The sequence below is a fragment of the Carcharodon carcharias genome, chromosome 5 (assembly GCF_017639515.1).
Source record: "Carcharodon carcharias isolate sCarCar2 chromosome 5, sCarCar2.pri, whole genome shotgun sequence".
Taxonomy (NCBI): domain Eukaryota; kingdom Metazoa; phylum Chordata; class Chondrichthyes; order Lamniformes; family Lamnidae; genus Carcharodon; species Carcharodon carcharias.
Window position 1 is genome coordinate 172,041,063 of NC_054471.1, and position 21,391 is coordinate 172,062,453.

The following is a 21,391-nucleotide window of genomic DNA, read 5'->3' on the forward strand; positions in this document are numbered from 1 at the left end:
CCTTTACTCTACGATATGTGGCAATTATTTATAACCAGGTGGCTTGCTAGGTCCCTAGAGAGCACTAGTTGTCAACTACAATGGGGCTGATAGGGGTAGTAGATTCCTACCCCTGAAAGGCATTAGGAAAACAGTTGGATCTTCAATAGGGTCTGGCAACTTTGATGGTAATCTTTTCTGGTGCTGTCCCACAGATTATCACAATTTAATTTACACTTACAACAATGCAATTTGTAGTTACACCACTGAGCTACGAGACTAGTGCCATAAGCACTAAATTGCTACACCCTTAACTCAATTATTCCAGTGAGAAAAGTAAAGGTTGATGGATATAGAGCAAAGTGGATAGCATTTTATAATGAAGATAAAGTTACTCCATTTTTGGAGGAATTGGATTTGAACCAGAATGTGAGCTAAGTACAGCAGCCACAAAAATGTCAAACAGAATCTATATCTTCTGTTCCAATGGATTATAACTGCCCAAATAATATATGTGTATCCACATCAGCTTTTTCATTGTGCATGCTATAGATCAGTGGGGCGTAAACATTCCTTCATAGTGTATTTCTGTCTTCAGATGTATATAATTTATGATTAAGCTTTGGAGAGTGGGAGCTGAAGTGCTATCAAACTTATGAAATCATCTTGGAAATTCCTCTCCCATGATTATTTAAACCAAAAGATACTGGTACTGTAAATAAGGACGGCACTCCTATTTCTGAGAAGTTCTGTGACAAAGTATTTTTTCTAAGTCTAAAATAATTCTATTCATATTCTATTACAGCTATCAGCTGCCTTTTTGTAAAGTTATTAATATTATTGTCCACTTGCTATTCTTTGCTCTTGCCAATTATATAAAGGAGTTGTGGCACTTCTCTTTATCAGCTCTGGCTAAAAATCACCATTAAACTGTTTTTATTTTCAGATCTTGATGGACGTACTTTGTATTTCTAGAATTTTCTGTTATATCCCTAAGCCTATGCCTCACTGCCTCACAACCTGCACTGGACATAAGCAAAATGCTCCAGATGCTGGAAAATCTCAAGTTACAGAATTTTTACAGCACAGAAGAAGACCATTGGGCCTGTTGTGTCAGTGCCGGCTTTCCGTAAGAACAGTTCACCTAGAGCTCCCTCCCCTGCCTTCTCCCTGTAGCCATGCAGTTTCTTCCTTTTCAGATAATAATCCAATTTCCTCTTGAATGCCTCAACTGAACCTAGCCTCCACCACGTTCTCAGGCATTGCATTCCAGATCCTAACCACTCATTGCATGAAAAAGTTTCTCCTCATGTCTCCATTACCCCTTCTGCCAATTACCTTAAATCTGTGCCCTCTTGTCCTCGATCCTTCCACCAATGGGAACAGTTGTTCACCATCTTCTCTGTCCAGACTCCTCATGATTTTGTATACCTCTATCAAATCTCCTCCCAAGCTTCTCTTTTCCAAAAAAATATTCCCAACTTCTCCACACATATACACCCAGCACCCACTTTAGAGTTGTACCCTTTATTTTATATTGTCACTCAGCATTCTTCCTACCAAAATGAATCACTTCACACTTCTCTGCACTGAATTTCATCTGCCACTTGTTCATCCATTCCACAATCCTGAGTGTGTCCTTTTGAAGTTCTACACTATCCTCCCTTTACAAGTTCACTATGCTTCCAAGTTTCATATCATCTGCACGTTTTGACATTGTGCTTGTATAGCAAGGTCTAGGCAATTAATATATATCAGGAAGAGCAAGGATCCTAATTCCAACCTCTGGGGAACTCCACTACAAACCTTCCTCCAGTCCAAAAAACTTCCATTAACCACCACTCTGTTTCCTGCCTCAGCCAATTCTGTATCTATTCTGTCCCTTTTATTTCATGAACTATAACTTTGCTCACAAGTCTATTGTGTGACACTTTATTGAATGCCTTTTGCAATTTACATATCAGCATTACCTTTACAAACTTCTCTGTTACCTCATCAAAAAATTCAAACAAGTTACTTAAACATGATTTGCCCTTAAGAATTCCATGCTGACTTTCCTCAATTAACCTGTTCAAGTGACTTTTAATTTTGTCCTGAATTATTATTTCTAGAACCATCCCCACCACTGAGGATAAACTGACTGGCCATAGTTGCTGGACTTATGTTTACACTTACACCCTTTTTTGAACAAGGGTGTAATATTTTCAATCCACCTGTCCTCTGGCACCATTCCTGAGTCTAGGGAAGATTGAAAAATTATGGTCAGTGCCTCCGCAATTTCCATTCTCACTTCCCTCAATATACTTGGATACATTTTATCCAGTTCTCGTGCCATATCAACTTTAAGTACAGACAGCCTATCCACTATCTCCTCCTTATCAATTTTAAATCCATCAAGTGTCTTAATTACCTCCTGTTTCACCATGATCTGCGCAGCATCTTCTTCCTTGGTAAAGACAGATGCAAAGTATTCATTTAATACTACAGTCATGCCTCCTGCCTCCATGCGTAAATCCTCTTTTTGATCACTAATTGGCCCCACTCCTCCTTTTACCACTTTTTTTCCACATGCCTAGCTGGCTGCTAGTCTATTTTCATAGACTCTCTTTATCTCTCTTATTTGCTTTTCCCCTCTGAACCTTCTATATTCAGCCTGGATCTCAGTTGTATAATCCACCTGACATCTGTCATAAGCACAATTTTTTCTTCTTTATCTTAATCTCCATCTCTTTTGTCAACCAGGGAGCTCTGGATTTGTTTGCCCTATCCTTCCCCTTGATGGGAACATACCATGACTGTGCCCAACTATCTCTCCTTTAAAGGCAGTCCATGGTTCAATTACCGTTTTGCCATTCTTACCCCATTGAATTTGGCTTTCCCTCCATTAATCATTCTTATTCTGGAATGTTCCTTATCCTTTTCCATATCCAACCTAAATCTTATGATACAATGAGCGCTGTGCTAAAATGTTCTCCTACTGACACTTGATTCACTTGGCCCACCTCGTTCCCAAGAACCAGGCCTTGCAGTGTCTCCTTTCTTGTTGGACTGGAAACATACATTCTAGGAAGTCTTGCCCCTCCCTGTCCTTTACACTATTACTATCCCAGTCTTTTTCGGGTAATTAAAGTCCCCATTAAAACTACTCTATAATTCTTGCACCTCTCAGTAATTTCCTTGCAGATTTGTTCCTCTCTGTCTTTCAATTAGTTGGTGTCCTACAGACAACACAGAGGAATGTAATTGCACCTTTCTTGTTCCATAGCTCTAGCCAAATAGATTCTGTCGCCTTTGGGACATCCTCCCGCTCCAGCACTACAATGGTCTCCTTAATCAATACTGACACCTCTACCCCTTTCCTTCCTTTCCTGTTTTTCCAAATCATCTCATACCAATATCTGGTCCTGCTCTTTGAGCCAGATCTCTGTTATAGCCACAACATAATTTTTCCACATCAGAATCTCCGCTTGTAACTGACCAGTCTTATTTACCACAGTCCACGCACAGTCACCCTGATTTAGACTTTATTACTTTCTCCCTTACTCTGAACCCACCTAATAACTTACTATTTCCTACTTTGGTGATATTGCTGTCTCTCCCAATATTCTGGGCACCTGGGTATTCCACTTTGATATTACCGCCTGGTTCCCACAACCCTGCCAAATTAGTTTAAACCTTCCCTAATAGCATTAGCAAATTGGTCCCGGCACTGTTTAGGTGCAACCAGTCTGGCCTGCATAGGTCCATTCTCCCCAGAACCAGTCTCAGTGTCTCAGGAATCTACCCAGTACCATCTTTCCAGTCACACATTCACCTATTTCTATATCCACATGCCCCTAAATTTTGACTGCAGAGCCACGTTTCTCTTTCTGCCTATGACATTGGCATCAATGTGGACCACAGCCCCTGGCTGTTCACCATCCTTCTCAGGGTGCTCTGCAATCATTCAGTGACATCATTTAACCCTGACACCAACGAAGCAACATACAATCCTGGATTCACGTCTGTGCTTGCAGAAACACCTGTCTATTCCCCTAACTATCGCCTGTCCGATAATTTTGCTCTTCCAGTTTTAAGACCATAAGACGTAGGAGCAGAAGTAGGCCATTCAGCCCATCAGGTCTGCTCCGCCATTCAATGAGATCATGGCTGATCTGATAATCCTCAATTCCACTTTCCTGCCTTTTCCCCATAATCCTTGATTCCCTTGCTGATTAAAAATCTGTCTAAATCAGCCTTGAATATATTTAACGACCCAGCCTCTACAATGCTCTGCGGTAAAGAATTCCACAGATTCACTATCCTCTGAGACAAGAAATTCATCCTCATCTCTTTCTTAAATGGGTGACCCCTTACTCTGAGTTAATGCCCCCTGATCCTCGACTCTCCCACAAGGGGAAGCAACCTCTTAGCATCTTTTCTTTTGTGTCCCCTTGTACACCTGAGCCAACTGTGGTGCCATGGACTTGGCTCTGGCTGCACTCCCTAGATAAACCATCACTTTTGTCAGTACTCAAAATTGGATACCAGTTGGAGAGTGAGATGCGCTGAGGGGACTCCTGCATTACCTGCTTGTTTCTTCTTGGCTGTCAGGTGGTCGCCCATTCTCCATGCATAATTTTAAACTGTGAGGTGATTGCATCTATAAACGTGCTATCCATTAAGCTCTTAACCTCACGGATACAAGTGCAGTGATGCCAGCTGCTGCCGAAGCTCCAGTACTTGGAGAAGTAAAATCAAAAGGTGCTGGAAATACTAAACCAGTCAGGTAACATCTATGGAGAGAGTAGGGCAGGGAGGGGAGGAAAGGAGAAAGAGAACATGGTTGAAAACAATAAGCAGACTCAACTTTGCATTTTTACTTCTTTATCAAAAATGCCTAAGATTAATTGTTGTACAAGATTTAAAATAATGGGCTTATTTGATTTTGATCTATTCAGGATTTGTTTTTGACCATATCTAAACATTTTAATTGTTAATTACTACCTGCCTACATTACAATACTAGATGGGTAAATAATTAATAGATTCTATTCTCACTGTAACTTTTCCAGATATGGGCTTCCTGTTAACTTCCAGGCCATGCTCCTCCAGCCAAATAAAAAAACCATGAAGCGACTACGAGATGTGCTCAATGCACTTTTTAAACATCTAGATGAAGTTGCTGCCGCAAGCACCATTGATGTAAGTGTGCGCAATAATGTGCCCGTAATGGATGCTAAGTTATTATGTTTTTGCTTGCTTGACTGAAAAGGTTCAAGCCACTGTCAGTAGCTCATACTCATTCTGTACTCCATTTTTTCTCATCTCTCTGCTTAGCACCAATCAACTCCTTTGATGTAAAGGAGGCCAGGTGCAAGGCCCAAGAATTCTTTTTGGCTCCTTTCCTAATGGGGACCTATTGGGCTTTGAAGTGGAAATAAAGCAGGAGGCTCCATGACATCACTCTCAACACATTTAACAATGTTTGCAGTAGCTTCATGGCAAGCCCCATCTTTGGGGAAATCCTGGGAATCCCATGAAAATGGAAGAAGAGTGCAGACCTGAAATGATACATTTTCTTTAAAGCTATGATCGGGGTTTACATTAATTATAACCATTTAAGAGCTTTTAAATTGAATTCTCAAAACCGTACATTCACTCATACATCTTTTTCTTTCTTTGGGCCTGGGAGCTAAACATTCCCTAGATGTAAAGCAGAAGAGAATCAACTCCTACAGCTCTCATACTGCTTTAAGGGACATGGCATGAAGGTGATAGCATTTCTAAAGTCTGCTCCATGTAACAGATGTTAAAGATCTCATACAATATCTGGAGTATTCCGTAGCATTGCTTTTTCTGGTCAGCTGAGTGATGTGTGATGTTATGTTGACTGTGTTTAAGAGTGTCCAAGCTACGCTATTGAAGATTACATATGAGTAGAGTTTCAGTTTGCCTGTTTTATGAAGTGCAGTTCTTTACCCATTGTGCTAACCAAGTTTAGACAACTTCCATGCAGATTGGCATGAGTCAAGGCTTGGTATGTGCAGTGGTACTAATGTAGTTTATCTGGCTAAAACAACACAGCACACAGCACTGGTAAGGTTTCATGTCAGGATGACCCTGCCTGTCGAGGCATTAGTTTGTAGGGTTATGTGGAGTCGAGTGAGAAGAATTCCAGCACCAGTGATAGGTCTGCCCTGTAGGTCCCACTAAGGACTATCATCAACACTATCCTAGACTACAGAAGACCTAACTGGCTTAGGTATGGGATCACTAAGGCTGCCACAAATGTGAATGTTGTTCTAATCTTCAATTAGCAGTTGTGTCATCATGGATTCAAACTTAGATCCAAATAGACCTTTCTTATATACGTCCCATCCTGCCCCATTTTGAGTGATAATCTATTGAACAATTATAAACCAGCTGCACAGGTTTAACTCGAGTACCATCTGGTTCATCTTTTGTGTTGATATGTTTGTGTTGTTAATTCTGTGCTATGCAAAAAGTTTTTTCTGAAATAAGAATGTAAGAAAAACGAATAACAAACCAAGGATCTGCAGATCATTGAAGCTGATCCATCTAACACCATGGCCAGAATTTTGACGTCAGCGTGTGGGGGCGGGGCTGGTACGCTGATACATAAAATGATGTGCGATGACGTTGGGCATGCGTCCTGACGTCACTGCGCATCATTTAGATCTTTTATTCGGTGGGCACATGCCGGAGGCAGCTGCGCGCCCATCGAACTATCAAAGGCCTGTTAAGGCCATTAGGAAAAAAATTTAGATAATTAACAGGGCTGTCTGTCTAACCTTAATGTTGGCGGGTAGGTGAAGAGCCCAAGCGGCCTTCGCGTTTTTCAGGAAACCTCATCTACTTAACTCACTTATGCGCTAGATTGTAAGTTCTTCAGCTTATTCCATGTATGCATACAGAACAGATATATTTGAAAATAACTCATAGCAAAGGTATAAGTCAATGTGCTGAAGGGTGAAGGGCCTTATCTTAACCATGGCTCTTTCTTATTTCAGAAAATAAATCACTTTGTGCAGCACACAAATAATCAGCCAAAAATAAATTGGATGACTTAGAAGGTATTTAACTGCTTGATGGATTTCTGCTTCAAATGTTTATCCTTCTTCGGCAGGGGAGTATATAAACATAGTGGGACTTAAACTGGGTTGTTTACTGCCAAATCTTTAGGCGCTATGCAGTCACATAGGATGGAACATGGGATCCAAAATTCAGCAGTGCTACAATTAGAGCCATGCTATCATAAGGAACATTATAGGGCACACCATCAGCATCCTCAAACACCGCTTCCATTGCCTGGACTGCTCTAGAGGAACCCTGCAGTACTCAGCTGAATAGGTATCAAGATTTGCAGTAGCATGCTGCACAACCTGGCCATTATGAAGAACCCTTGCTACCGCTATCAGAGGAAGAGGAGCAAAAGCACCCGGAAGAAGGAGGGGGGCTATAATGCAGGTGGCCTCTTTCTGCCTGGGTTCTATGTGATCAAATTATTCATGAGCGATATCAATAACCTCAAGCACATCTTCCTATTTACTAACAGCCCAACACATCTTACGTTTTGTGAGTGTCAGCCATGGCTAAGTTGGTAACAGAATTGTATTCATCCACAATCTGTAACCAAATGGAAAAGCTCACTCTACCATTACCATCAAGCCAAGGGATCAACCCTGGTTCATTGAAGAGTACAGGAGGCCATGCCAGCAGCAGCACCAGCCATATCTAAAAATGAGATGTCAACCTGGTCAAGCTACAACACAGGACTACTTGCATGACAAACAGCAGAAGCAGCACGCTAAGCAATCCCAGAGCCAATGGATTAGATCAAAGCTCTGCAGTCCTGCCACATCCAGTTGTGAATGGTGTGGTGGAGAATTAAAAAACTAACAGGAGGAGGTCACTCAACAAGTATCTCCATTCTCAATGAGGGGGGAATCCAGCATATAAATGCAGAAGACAAGGCTAAAGCATTTGAAACCATCTTCAGCCAGAAATGCCAAGTGGATGATATTTGCAGCCTCCTTCTAAGATCCTGGCAATAGTAATGATGACAGAAGGATGCTTTAGTGACTGGAAGCCAGTGTCCAGTGGCGTACCACAGGGATCTGTGCTGGGTCCCCTATTATTCTTCATTAATATAAACGACATAGATGACTATGTGGGGGGTAGGATTACTAAATTTGCGGATGACACAAAGATTGGCCGGGTGGTTAACAGTGAGGCTGAGTGCCTTGGGCTACAGGAAGATATAGACGGGATGGTCAAATGGGCAGATAAGTGGGAAATGGAATTTAACTCTGAAAAGTGTGAGGTGATACACTTTGGAAGGAGTAATTTGACAAAGAATTATTCAATGAACGGCACGACACTAGGAAGTTCTGAGGAACAAAGAGACCTTGGCGTGTGTGTTCATAGATCTCTGAAGGCGGAGGGGCATGTTAGTGGGGTGGTGAGAAAAGGATATGGGTCACTTGCCTTTATCAGTCGAGGCATAGATTACAAAACTAGGGAGATCATGTTGGAGTTGTATAGAACCTTGGTGAGGCCACAGCTAGAGTACTGTGTGCAGTTCTGGTCGCCACATTATAGAAAGGATGTGATTGCACTGGAGGGGGTGTGGAGAAGATTCACCAGGATGTTGCCTGGGATGAAACATTTAAGTTATGAAGAGAGGTTGGATAGACTTGGGTTGTTTTCGTTGGAGCAGAGAAGACTGAAGGGCAACCTGATTGAGGTGTACAAGATTATGAGGGGCATGCACAGGGTGGATAGGGAGCAGCTGTTCCCCTTAGTTGAAGGGTCAGTCACGAGGGGACATAAGTTCAAGGTGAGGGGCAGGAGGTTTAGGGTGGATGTGAGGAAAAACTTTTTTACCCAGAGGGTGGTGGCGGTCTGGAATGCGCTGCCTGGGAGGGTGGTGGAGGCAGATTGCCTCACATCCTTTAAAAAGTACCCTGGATGAACACTTGGCATGTCATAACATTCAAGGGTATGGGTCAAGTGCTGGTAAATGAGATTAGGTAGGTAGGGCAGGTCTTTCTCATGTGTCGGTGCAGGCCTGATGGGCTGAAGGGCCTCTTCTGCACTGTGTGATTCTGTGACTTGATCTCTAGAACTGGTTCTGCCCCTAGCCAAGATGTTCCAGTATAGCTACAACACTGGCATCTACCCAGCAATATGAAAATTGCCCAGGTATGTACTGTACACAAAAAGCAGGACAAATCCAACCCATCAATCAACTCTCGATCATCAGTAAAGTGATGGAAGGGGTCATTAACAGTGCTATCAAGCAGCACTTGCTTAGCAATAACCTGCTCACTGGTGCCCAGTTTGGGTTCTGCCAAGACTACTCAGCTTCTGACCTCATTACAGCCTTGGTTCAAACATGGACAAAAGAGCTGAACTCCTGATGTGAGGTGAGAGTGACCTCCCTCGACATCAAGGCAGCATTTGACCAAGTGTGGCATCAAGGAGCCCTAGCAAAACTGGAGTCAATGGGAATCGGGGGAAAAATTCTTTGCTGGTTGTCATACTTAGCACAAAGGAAGATGGTTGTGGTTGTTGAAAGTCAATCATCTCATTTCCAGGACATCACTGCAGGAGTTCCTCAGGGTAGTGTCCTAGGCCTAACCATCTTCAGCTGCTTCATCAATGACCTTCCTTCCATCATAAGATCAGAAGTGGGGATGTTCGCTGATGATTGCACAATGTTCAGCACCATTCACGACTCCACAGATATTGAAGCAGTCCATGTCCAAATGCAGCAAGACCAGGACAATATCTGGGCTTGGGCTAACAAGTGGCAAGTAACATGTGTGCCACACAAGTGCCAGGCAATGACCAGCTCCAACAAGAGAGAATCTAACCATCCACCCTTGACATTCAATGGCATTACCACTGCTGAATCCCCCACTATCAACATCCTGGGAGTTACCATTGACCAGAAACTGAACTGGACAGGAATGGAACTGGACTAGCCATATAAATACTGTGGCCACAACAGGTCAGGGACTAGGAATCATGTGAAAAGTAACTCATCTCCTGACTCCCAAAGCATGTCCACCATCTACAAGGCTCAAGTCAAGAGTGTGATGGAATACATTCCACTTGCCTGAATGAGTGCCCCTCTAATAACACTCAAGAAGCTTGACACCATCCAGGACAAAGCAGCCCGCTTGATTGGCACCACATCCACAAACATTTACTCCCTCCACCACTGCTGCATGGTGGCAGCAGTGTGTACCATCTACAAGATGCACTGCAGAAATTCACCAAGATTCCTTAGGCAGCGCCTTCTAAACTCACGATTGCCACCATCTAGAAGAACAAGGGCAAAAGATACATGGGGACACCACCACCTGGCAGATCCCCCCACAAGCCACTCACCATCCTGACTTGGAAATATATCACCATTCCTTCACTGTTGCTGGGTCGAAACCCTGGAACTCCCTCCCTAACAGCACTGTGGGTGTATCTACAACATAGGGACTGCAGGGGTTCAAGAAGGCAGCTCACCACCACCTTCTCAAGGGCAATTTGGGATGGGCAATAAATGCTGACCTGATGCCCACATCATGTAAACGAATAAGAAAAATCAAATACAGCTAATTACCACTCCGTCAGCCTCTTCTTGAACATCAGCAAAGTGATGGAAGGTGTCCTTGACAGTGCTGTCATGTGGCACCTACACAGCAATAACCTGCTCACTGATGCTCAGTCTTGGTTCCATCAGGGGCCACCAAACTCCTGACTTCATTACAGCCTTGGTTCAAACAAAAGGGCCGAGCTCAAGAGGGGAGGTGAGAGCTCTTGATATCGAGGCTACTGTTGATTGAGTGTAGTATCAAAGAGCCCTGGCAAAATTGAAGTCAATGGGAATCTCCACTGTTGAAGTCATACCTGGAGCCAAGGAAGATGGTTTTGCTTGTTTATGGCCAATCATCTCAGTTCCAGGACATTGCTGCAGGAGTTCCTCAGGATAGTGTTCTAGGCCCAACCATCTTCAGCTGCTTCATCAATGACCTTCCTTTCATCATAAGGTCAGGAGTCAGGATGTTTACTGATGATTGCACAACATTCAGTATCATTCACAACTCCTCAGATACTAAAGAGGTCTGTGTCCACATGCAGCAAGACTTGGACAACATTCACACTTGGACTGATAAGTGGCAAGTAACAATCATCCCACACAAGTGCCAGACAATGACCATCTCCAACAAGAGAGAATCTGACCATCCCCACTTGACATTCAATAGCATTGCCATTGCTGAATCCCCACAATCAGCATCCTGGGGGTTACCACTGACCAGAAACTGAACTGGATCAGTCATATAAATACTGAAAGAACAATAAAAAACTCACACCTATGAGTTGCAAGGTCGTGAGTTCAATTTCCACTCCAGGACTTGGGCATAAATCTGAAGTTTATATACCTGTACAGTACTGAAGGTGTGCTGCACTACTGGAGGTGCCATCTTTTGGTTGAGACGTTAAACCGAGGCTGCATCTGGTCTCTCAGGTGGATGGAAAAGGTTTGTTATGACCCCAGTAGAGACTGATAATTTTTTAAAAAATTTTGAACTTCCAGGTTCTAGCTAAATGGATGGCACAACAAGGTTTTCCATTTTAAGAATTTTACTGCAACAAAAGACTAAAAGCAGCATTGAATAAACACGGTATTTGTTGGCAACAAATACATTAAACTACAAAACATAACATCCCTCTTTTTCTTTTAATAAAATCAAAAATACACTTCACAGATATGCTTTACGTTGTCCTTTAAGTAGACATTCAATCTCCAAACCAGTCCAAAGCGATCCAATGTGAGGGTTTACTTCTGTTCTTTGCCTTGCTCAGCCTGGGAACTTTTAATCTTAGAACTGTCTTTCACAGAGGTTTCCCCCACCCCTACAGAGATCCTTCCTCTAGCACAAGCCAGAGGCAAATCTTCCAGCCTCAATTTAACGCCTCATGAATTCAGTCTTTTCAGTCCGGGCTCCCACTCACATTCCTGCATGGTGAACCACAGCATCCTGGCTATAATGTTGAAGAGTTGTGCTCCCACACTAGCCACACCTTTAGCTAACCGATTCCAGTACAGCTACAACATTGACATCTATCTGACTAAGTGGAAAATTTCCCAGGTATGCCCTGCTCACAAAAAGCAGGACTAATTTAAACTAGCCAATTACTGCCCCATCGATCTACTCTTAATCATCAGTAAAGCGTTAGAAGGTGTCATTGACAGTGCTGTTACATTACTTACCAATATCCTACATACTGATACCCGGTTTGGGTTCCATCAGGATTACTCATTTCCAGAACTCATAGCCTTAGTCAAAACATGGAGAAAAGAGCTGAGTCCCCCAGATTAAATGGACTGACTGCTTTTGGCATCAAGGCAGCATTTGATTAAGTGTGACATCAAGGAGTCCTGGTAAAATTGATGTCAATGGGGATGAGTAGGAAAACTCTCTACTGGCTGGAGTCACATTTAGCACAAAGGAAGTTGGTGGCCAATCATCTCAGTCCAGGATATTTCTACAGGAGCTCCTCAAGGCAGTGGTCTACACCAAACCATCTTCACCTGCTTCATCAATGCCCTTCTTTCATCCCAAGGTGGGAATGTTTACTGATGACTGCATGGTGTTTCATTCTATTCCCTGATTTCACACCACACATCATAGGGGACTCAGTTATATCTATCCTTTACAAGGCAAGGTGCCTGGAGATCCGATAATCTCTCAATTATTTTTTCAACCAATTGGTTGGCCCGCTTGGCAGCCCCCACCCAACACCTCCTTAAGGGTGGACAATTGGGTAAACTATTTTGGGCAAGAGGTAGGCAGATGCCAGACTTGTGCCTGAAGTGGCGTTTGCACCCATTGTTCAGTTCTAATGAAGTGACCTCCAAATGAGTCCATGGGAGCCTCCTGCACCTGCTTCACACTCAGCAGAAATGCACAATTGTGCAAAGAAAGGGAGATCTAGTGTTGTAGCACAAAAATTAGCCTCATAAAACCTAGCTCTTTGGCTAAGCAAATAGAATAGCAAGATTTGCAACAAGATTTAACATGATTTGAGTATATGTTAGACATATATCACTATTCCTTCTTGCTGATTGCATTGTGAGAGCACCATCACCACAAGGACTGCAGTGGCCAAGTTCACTCAGGAGCTTTATGTAGCCTTGCTAGTGCTGCCTACAACCGAGAACGAACAATTATTTAAATAGCTTTAAAATTTGTGTAAATTCCTTAATTGGTTACAGTAATAGATCTAATATTTATGATACTATGCATATGCAACAAGAAACATGATCAGAAACTGCCGACGGAACATCAGTTATCTGCATGATAAGTTATTGCATCATTGGAATCATTGACGTTTACATGGGCTAGAAGGAAGCCTCCTGATCCATGATCTGTGCTAGAGCAATCCAAAACTAACCTCTGAAAGAAAATGGTTTCTGCTTGTTTGTTCCAATAACAATTTTAAGTTAGAGGTAATTTCCTGTGTAACTTTTTAAAAAATAACACAACAAAAGTAGGGATCGTTATTATGTGATAAAATTTCACCTTCCTTAATCATGGTAATGGTGATGTAGAACAGTTGACAATCAGCAAACATCCAAGTACAAACCCTAATATGAAATACCATTTACATTTCAATTTTATTGTGTTTTTAAAGTTATTTGCATGCAGATTTATTCCATAATCAGGCGGGAAAATAAATCTCTGAGCCAGATTGCAGGTTGAATTTTGCCAGGTGAGTTGCACTCGCAATGGCGGCCTCAATTCAGGGTTGAGAACCTGGAGGTGGATACCGGATGCGATCTGCCCAGAGGCAGCTTCTTAATTGTCCAATTAGGGAACGGCAGTCAGATTCCAATGTCAGGAAGTCCATTCAGTGCTGAGGGGCCTGCAGCAGGAGTGTCAACAGTACCATGAGGTGCCTTCAGTAGGAGTGCAGCAGCATTGATGTAGGAACCGACTGTCGCCCTTAATTGGACAATCAAGAAGCAACCTCCAGGGAGATTGATCTGATGTCTTAACACAGCCATCTCTGGGCCTTGTAGCAAGAGCTATATTAGCGGAGACATCAGTCTCCTTGAAGTGGCTGCAATGACATGCCTTCTGCCTGGGGAGATCTGAGCATTGTGATTTGATAACTTAATAAAAGGCCTCATATGGTTTGTGGCTCAAACTTCCTGCTGTAAAGCTCGTTTTCTGGGTTCCTGATATAGCGGGAGGCCTGTTCGCCATTGGAAAAATTACAATCCAATTCCACAACAGGGGCTAATTGCTGTAATAAGTGCCCGCATTACCAACTGCGGGGGAGTGGGGGCGGGCAGTGGTGGTGGTGGTTAGGTTCGTGCTGGGATCCTGTCTCCAGGAAAAGCACACAGAAATAGGAACATGTCATCAAGCTGGCTTGACATGAGTCAATCGCATTTTCCTTGCCCTCCCTGACTCCAAAACCACCTCACTGGGGCTGTTTCCTTCTACTTACATCATACAAATATTTCACCTGCCTTTCCTGACAGCTCTCTTTCATATTGGATTACAATTTATGTGCACTAGACAACCTTCTGATACCTTACTTCAGCCATTAATTGTTTATTGGTAAAATTAAACTGTGGGGGAAAGGGGAGGGATTAACCTTGGTGTCATAACCAAGCTGATATCAACAGAGAAAGGGGCTTCTTTCTGCTTTTTCACTTGTTACTTGGGCCTTTTAAAATATGAAGCAACTTTTTATTTTTTAATTCTTTGTCCAAGTTGACAGCTAGGTGCCCATCTATCAGTGTTGGCCTACACTGACAGCTGTACTTCTTGGAGATACAAGGTGTAAGACAACAATAATATATGTTCAGCATTGAGGCATCAGGGCTGTGCTAATGTTTAATATCCTAAGACAAGCACTTATGAATTGAAATGGAACTTTAGGCTCCTTGGGGGAAGGGTATGTATCAGCTGACACACATTTAATGGAGAATTAATGCTAAGAATAGGACACGAACAAAAATAAAGAGACGGAAAATGACCCAAAACTTAGTTACATAACTGATTTAAACTAATTACTATGCCTGGCAATTACAAATTATTTTTGCGTGAAGAACTATTTGAATAATAGAGGACAAAGGAATGAGCAGGAAATCATAGAACTTCTTCAAGTGCACCTCCCAAATCCACCTGGAAGGACAAAGGCAGCAGGCACATATGATCATCATCACCTTCAAGTTCCCGTCCAAGTCATGGTCCATCCTGACTTGGAAACATATCACTCTGAATGAAAGAAAGGATGCTAAAGATCCTCGGCTCTGTTTCTGCAGCTGAGTGGATGAGGTGACTTCTGCTTCTGACATTGTCAGAATGGTCAGGAGATCACCTAAATAGTATGCAAATAATAGGTGCCAGTGACACTAAGAGTACACCCTGGTCATTCATTAAAGGGGCTAAGGGATGGCATTGTACACACAGTGACCTCAAGTTGCTCACTGTTCATCTGGTGCCACTGGCCAAACATAAATGAAAAAGTGCACTTCATCAGCTGTCTTTAGAATGAACTATAAAAGAAAGAAGGGTAGTGCCACTTTTATGGAGGCATAGCCCAATACAACAGTGGGTCCAGTTTCCTCCATTTAACAGACCTAGATGCCAGGTTTTTCCCAAAATCTAGGTTGCTGATTACTAGATGGGCTAGGACTGCAGAAATTTCTGGTTTGTGTATTTCCCAGTCCTGCATTCTTTGATTTCATGGATCATGTTTGGGGCAGACAAATAGGACTTGGCATATCTGGACCTCAGTGTCACTAGCCTTGGGGAAACTTAGGGACATTACCTTCCTAATGCATTTGAGGAAATTAAAATATTTCCAGCAGTACTGTGTTCCTACCAATAGATGGTAAGAGAGTACTTTGTAAGCCAAACCAACATCTAATGTTAGAAACACAGGCATGAGAAAAAGTGATTTCATCAATCCCTTTACCAAATAATTTTTTAAAAAATTGTGTAATTTTCACCTACTGTTTCTCAGTAACTCCAAGCACTTGATAAATACTCAAAGAGAATTTCAACAAAATATATGAAATCTGTGAGGTTCAAGAAATTGATATCTCTGAGGAACTTGATATCAAGTCAATTCATATTTTATGAATGGTCTCAGTGGATGTTTGATATTCTTGGAATGCTCTGGTTGTCTTAACTGCTCATGATTTGTTTACTTGTGTGAAGTTATTTACCTGTTGCCCCTATTACATTCATGCTTGGGAACAAACACATCCTATCAACATTTTCATCTATAAAAAGTTATTTGAGAAACGCTTGATGGGATTCAACCAGAAGCAAGGGCTTGAATCTTATCTATGTCAGGCAGGCTGGGCAGGAGCGGGCGGGGGCAGGCATGGAGCTGATCGCTGCCTGTGATTGGCTGTGTGCTGCCATTTTACGTGGGTGGGCCAATTAAGGCCCATCCAGCGTAATATGCGTTCTGTCGCGCTCAGCGCTACCTGTGCAGGCAGGGGGAGGAGAGAGAGTCGGGACCTGTGCTCTTTTGCGCATGGAGCTACCTCAGGGGATTAAGTAGATAATAAAAGTTTTTAAATAATAAAGTAAAAAATTATTTAAACGTGTCCCCTCATGTGACAGTGTCACATGAGCTGGGACATGTTTGTGGAGTCAAGAAAATTTATTTATTTTATACAAGCTTCCGTGGATGAGGTATCCTGAAAAACGTGAAGGCCGCTTGGGCTCTTTGCCTGCCCACCAACCTTAAGGTTGGATGGGCAGTGTTGTTAACAACTTTAATTGCTTTTTTAATGGCCTTAATAGGCTGTTGACAATTCGGCTGGCGTGCAGCTGCCTCCAGTGCGTGCCCGCCAAACAAAATATCGAAATGACACACGGTAATGTTGGGATGCACAGCTGACGTCATTGTGCGTCATTTTACATGTCAGCATGTCGGGTCCAATATTCTGCCCAAGGTGATAACTTGCAAAAGCCAAATCCGATGATGCGACCTTCAGTTGTATTTAAAAAACATTTCTGATTGTTTTAAAATGAATTGATAGTATTTCACAGGTCCCTGCCAGTATCCTCTATGAATTTTGTAAATGCTTTGATGTCGTTTTAATGAAATAATGTGGTGACTCCAGATACAGGCAAGACAAACAACATGCTTGCCACGGAACGTGGAGAGTTCTGCATTCTTTGATCATTTTCTAATTTGCATCCATGATTGAGTTACCAGTGGGGGTCTTTGCCTTTTGAAAGTGCTAATCAGAGTTTTAGGAGTGTGTGCTGTGCCTCTCTGACCATTTAATTGAACACATACAAAATTTGCTGGGCCAGGGTGGCAGGCTTAGAAGCGGGGTGGGGCCAGGAAATTAGCAGGGAGCCATGTTGGGATGACTGCCCGATGCATTCTCGCCGCTAGGGAATTTTCCAGCGAATGGCAGGGAGACAGTTCAGCTGCTTGCTGAACAGAGGCAGGCAGCCATTAAGTATAAATAACACCCCAATTAAGGGCGATTTTCTCAGGCCTCTGGCATTTTGCATTGGGAGTCAGCCAGCTCCATGGAGGCAGCCTCCCTGCTCCAGTCTGGCGGGCGGGGGGAGCCATCAGAGCTGGAGGCTCCATGCCCCAACGAGCCATTAGGTGGGATCTACCTTCTTGATCCTTATGAATGTTTATTTTAAACTTACCTCTCCAAGAGAGCCTCCATGTTGAGGCAGCCTTTTGATCACTTGGTGGGGCTGCTGAGGCGTTAGAGCTGCCAGTCTTCTGATTGGGTTGACAGCATCAGGATTCTGCCCATCCTACTTAATGTGACTGAGAGCCCGGAAGTGGCCAATTAGGATGCCGCCTCTGGGAATATCCCTCGGCTGATTTCGCTGCTGGCAGGTATGAGCTTAGAACCCCATTTGGTCCCGATGTCAGGGGCGTGAAGCTCATGGGAAAATTCAACCCCAGGAATGTGCTGAACTAACTAAGGATGAAAGTAAACAAAATATAAGGGTTTTAGTAAACTAGGCGCTCCGTCAGCAGATTATCCTGCCCATCACGTCTCACCTCTCCCCGATCTAATTCTGGACAACAGCAGTGAACCTGAAAACCCAGGAGCACTGGCATTTTCAATGCTGGCCAATCAGCAGACAGAAACTGGTGCCAATGGTCAGGGCAGAAAAATTAGGTACAGTGGGACCTGGGACCTGCTGTTTATTGATTTCTACTGGCAGACAGAATGTTCTAAACTTAAAGTGGATGAAATTGACCTATCTGACACCCTTTTTGTCAACCCTCACATCTCAAGAAAGGATTAGGAAAATCAGCCCTAATTGGTCCAACTAGTGCAAGGCAGTATTCACTAAAACAGATACAATGTTGAACTATATAACCAAAATAGTGGAGTAAAAGTCATAGGAAGTCAAGTTTGAACTGTATAGTGCTCTGGTGAGATACACAATGAGTTCTGGTCACTGAGACACAGGGAGACAGTCAAGATTTATTCCTAATCCCTGATTTTAAATTGGGGCAAGCATTAGGCATAACCATTTTAACCCCAGCGCCTTATTTAAATACACCAGGTGCAACTCCCATTTCAACCTCGTCTCAGCGATGTGAGACTGGTAGGAGTGAAGCAGGAGGACATAACCAGAAAAGTCGATTGGGAGAGGGTGGAAACCTAGGGCATGGGAGGCCCAACTTTTCCTTGAAAGGTCTGAAGGAATGCTTTGGCTCCTTATCCTTATAAGAAAATGAAATACTTCTGATTTTCTTGGACCTTTTATGGGTCAGCTCCCCATGGCACCACATTTACTTGGTGATGCTTACCCCAGGCACTAATCTTGTGATGCGAAGTTAAAACACTATCAGGGTCTGATTGATGTCATTGTAGTCTGCTTTTTAAATCTCCATGATGTTTTCATCTGCCCGGGTCAAGGACTTTGCCTGCTGCCTGAAGCATGCCTGTTAAAATAGCATGAGTGCAGGTTCAGCATAGATCTGCTAAGTCCCGTATTGCTGATACTTTAACCTCCCTACAAGCCACATTTCCAAATGGAATAGGGACCTAAACTTAAGGCTCTGTTATCAAAGGACTGGGTTATGAGGAAAGACTAGACAAATTATAGCCTTGAAAGAAGGTGATTGAAAGGTGACTTTATTGATGTATATAAAATAGTAAACTGTATGAAGAAGTTAGATCTGGAATACTTTATCAAATTAAACAGCTGCAATGGGACACTGATTCATAATTTAAAAAAAAATCATTTTTATGGGATGTGGACGTTGCTGGCTAGGCCAGCATTTATTGCCCATCCCTAATTGCCCTTGTTCAGAGGACATTAAGAGTCAACCACATTGTCGTGGGTCTGGAGTCACATGTAGGCCAGACCAGGTAAGGACAGCAGGTTTCCTTCCCTAAAGGACATTAGTGAACCAGATGGGATTTTAAAAATGACAATTGACAATGGTTTCATGGTCCTCATTACACTTTTAATTCCAGATATTTATTGAATTCAAATTCCACCATCTGCTGTGGTGGGATTCGAACCCAGGTACCCAAAGCATTACCCTAGGTCTTGGATTATTAGTCCAGTGACAATACCACCACTTCCCCTGATGTTGGTAATGGCAAATAAGTTCTTTTTGACACAAGGTAATCATCAAAAATGGAAATGACTTCTGCATAGGATGATTTATAATTGTTAACAGCAAATAGGAGACTGATGTCAAAAAGCTCTTCTTGACACAAGGTATCATCATTATATGGAAGTGACTTCTGCGTAGGGGAATGGAAGTATAAGCCTTGGAATTATTTATGGCTTTCATGATGAGGGAATAATAGTATCCTTTTGAATGGATGAGCTATAATAGGCCAAAGAGCTGCCCTCATCTATATCCATCATATGGTCTTGAGGGCCTTAATACTGATAGTAACTTAATACTTAATACAGGGAGACGGTGGTGTAGTGATAATGTCACTGAGCTAGTAATCCAGATGCCCAGGCTAATGCCATGGGTTCAAATTCCATTATAGAAACTGATGGAATTTAAATTCAATGAATAAATCTGGAATATAAAGTTAGTCTTAGTAATAGTGACCATGAAACTATCATTGATTGTTGTAAAAATCCATCTGGTTCACTAATGCCCTTTAGGGAAGAAAATCTAACACCCTTACCTAGTCTGGCCTACATGTGAGTCCAAACCCATTGCAATGTGGTGGACTCTTAACTGCCCTCTGCAATGGCTTAGCAAGCCACTTGGTTAGAAGGCTGTTAGGGATAGGCAACATATGCTGGCCTTGCCAGCGACACTTACATCCCATGAAAGAATAACAAAAAGCTGCACTGATGATTTAAATAATAACCATAATATTTATATTAACCCATGGAATTTCATTTCTATTACAGGCTAACATGGATATCCCTGGACTGAATGTTAACCAACAAGATTACTATGCTTATGTCTACTTCAAGATTGACATTGACTTATTTAATTTTAAGTAAATCTTTGACTAAATGTGAAAATGTCACTTGGTTTTCTGTATAGGATGACTTTTATATATAAATATCACATGCACTCATACATATACACATGGAAGTGAGTCACTTGGTAATCCTTAAAAATGTTAAACTGAACTGAAATAAGATTTTAAAATATGATGGTTATGGTTTTCTTATACAGAACATTTTTAATGATAAAATCTGTACGCTGCTGCCTTATTAGTAAATTTTGTTGATTATAAATAAAATATTTCTTTATGAGGATACCATTTTCAGTAATTTCTGCTATCCATAATAACTCTCATTTATGCTTTTATTTCGCCCAGTTGTTCAAAGTTTCAATCATTTAGCATCATATCCATGGTCAGTGTTGCATTTATGTTCTTTTTACATCAAATATTTATCTATGCACACAATAATTTCCTTTGTGATTTGAAAAACATTCATACCATGTCCTTTTTCCCATTCAAAATAAATTGAGCAACCTCATCGTATCTTTGTGATCTCAAGAGCAATCTTTGTTTCATTTTGTTTGAATCTCATAAATTATTGTTGTCATTTTGTCAATATGATTATCAAAACGTATACACAATATGCTGTGTATGTCTTATCACTACTTTATGGGCAGAATTTTGCCATTGGCGGGCAGGTTCAGCGGGGGCAGGCGGTCAGGAAGCCACTGGTGATCGGGTCTGGAAGGCGATTTCACGCTGGCGGGCCAATTAAGGCCGCTCAGCATGAAAGGTGGCTGGGGAAGCTCTGAGAAGGGGCGGGGGCATGATGTCCGCCGGGTCCAATGGCGACCTAGTGGCCGATTCAAAAGCGGCCCAGGCAGTCCCTGGAAGGCTGCCAGGGAAGGACGTCTCCTGTACTCTCGCTATGGATTCA

The 21,391-nt window shown here is 42.4% G+C and overlaps 1 protein-coding gene across 5 annotated transcripts in view; it reads left to right on the forward strand.

Moving 5' to 3' along the window:
- Positions 1-20,997, forward strand: part of LOC121278461 (V-type proton ATPase subunit C 1-A-like) — a 107,021-nt gene extending 86,024 nt beyond the window's left edge. For all 5 annotated transcript variants that reach the window (XM_041188914.1, XM_041188911.1, XM_041188915.1 and 2 more), the window contains 2 exons: positions 5,033-5,162; positions 20,411-20,997. In XM_041188914.1, the coding sequence (XP_041044848.1) occupies positions 5,033-5,162; positions 20,411-20,506 (226 nt within the window). In that variant the 3' untranslated portion in view covers positions 20,507-20,997. The remainder of the gene's footprint in view (positions 1-5,032; positions 5,163-20,410) is intronic.
- Positions 20,998-21,391: the final 394 nt, after the last annotated feature.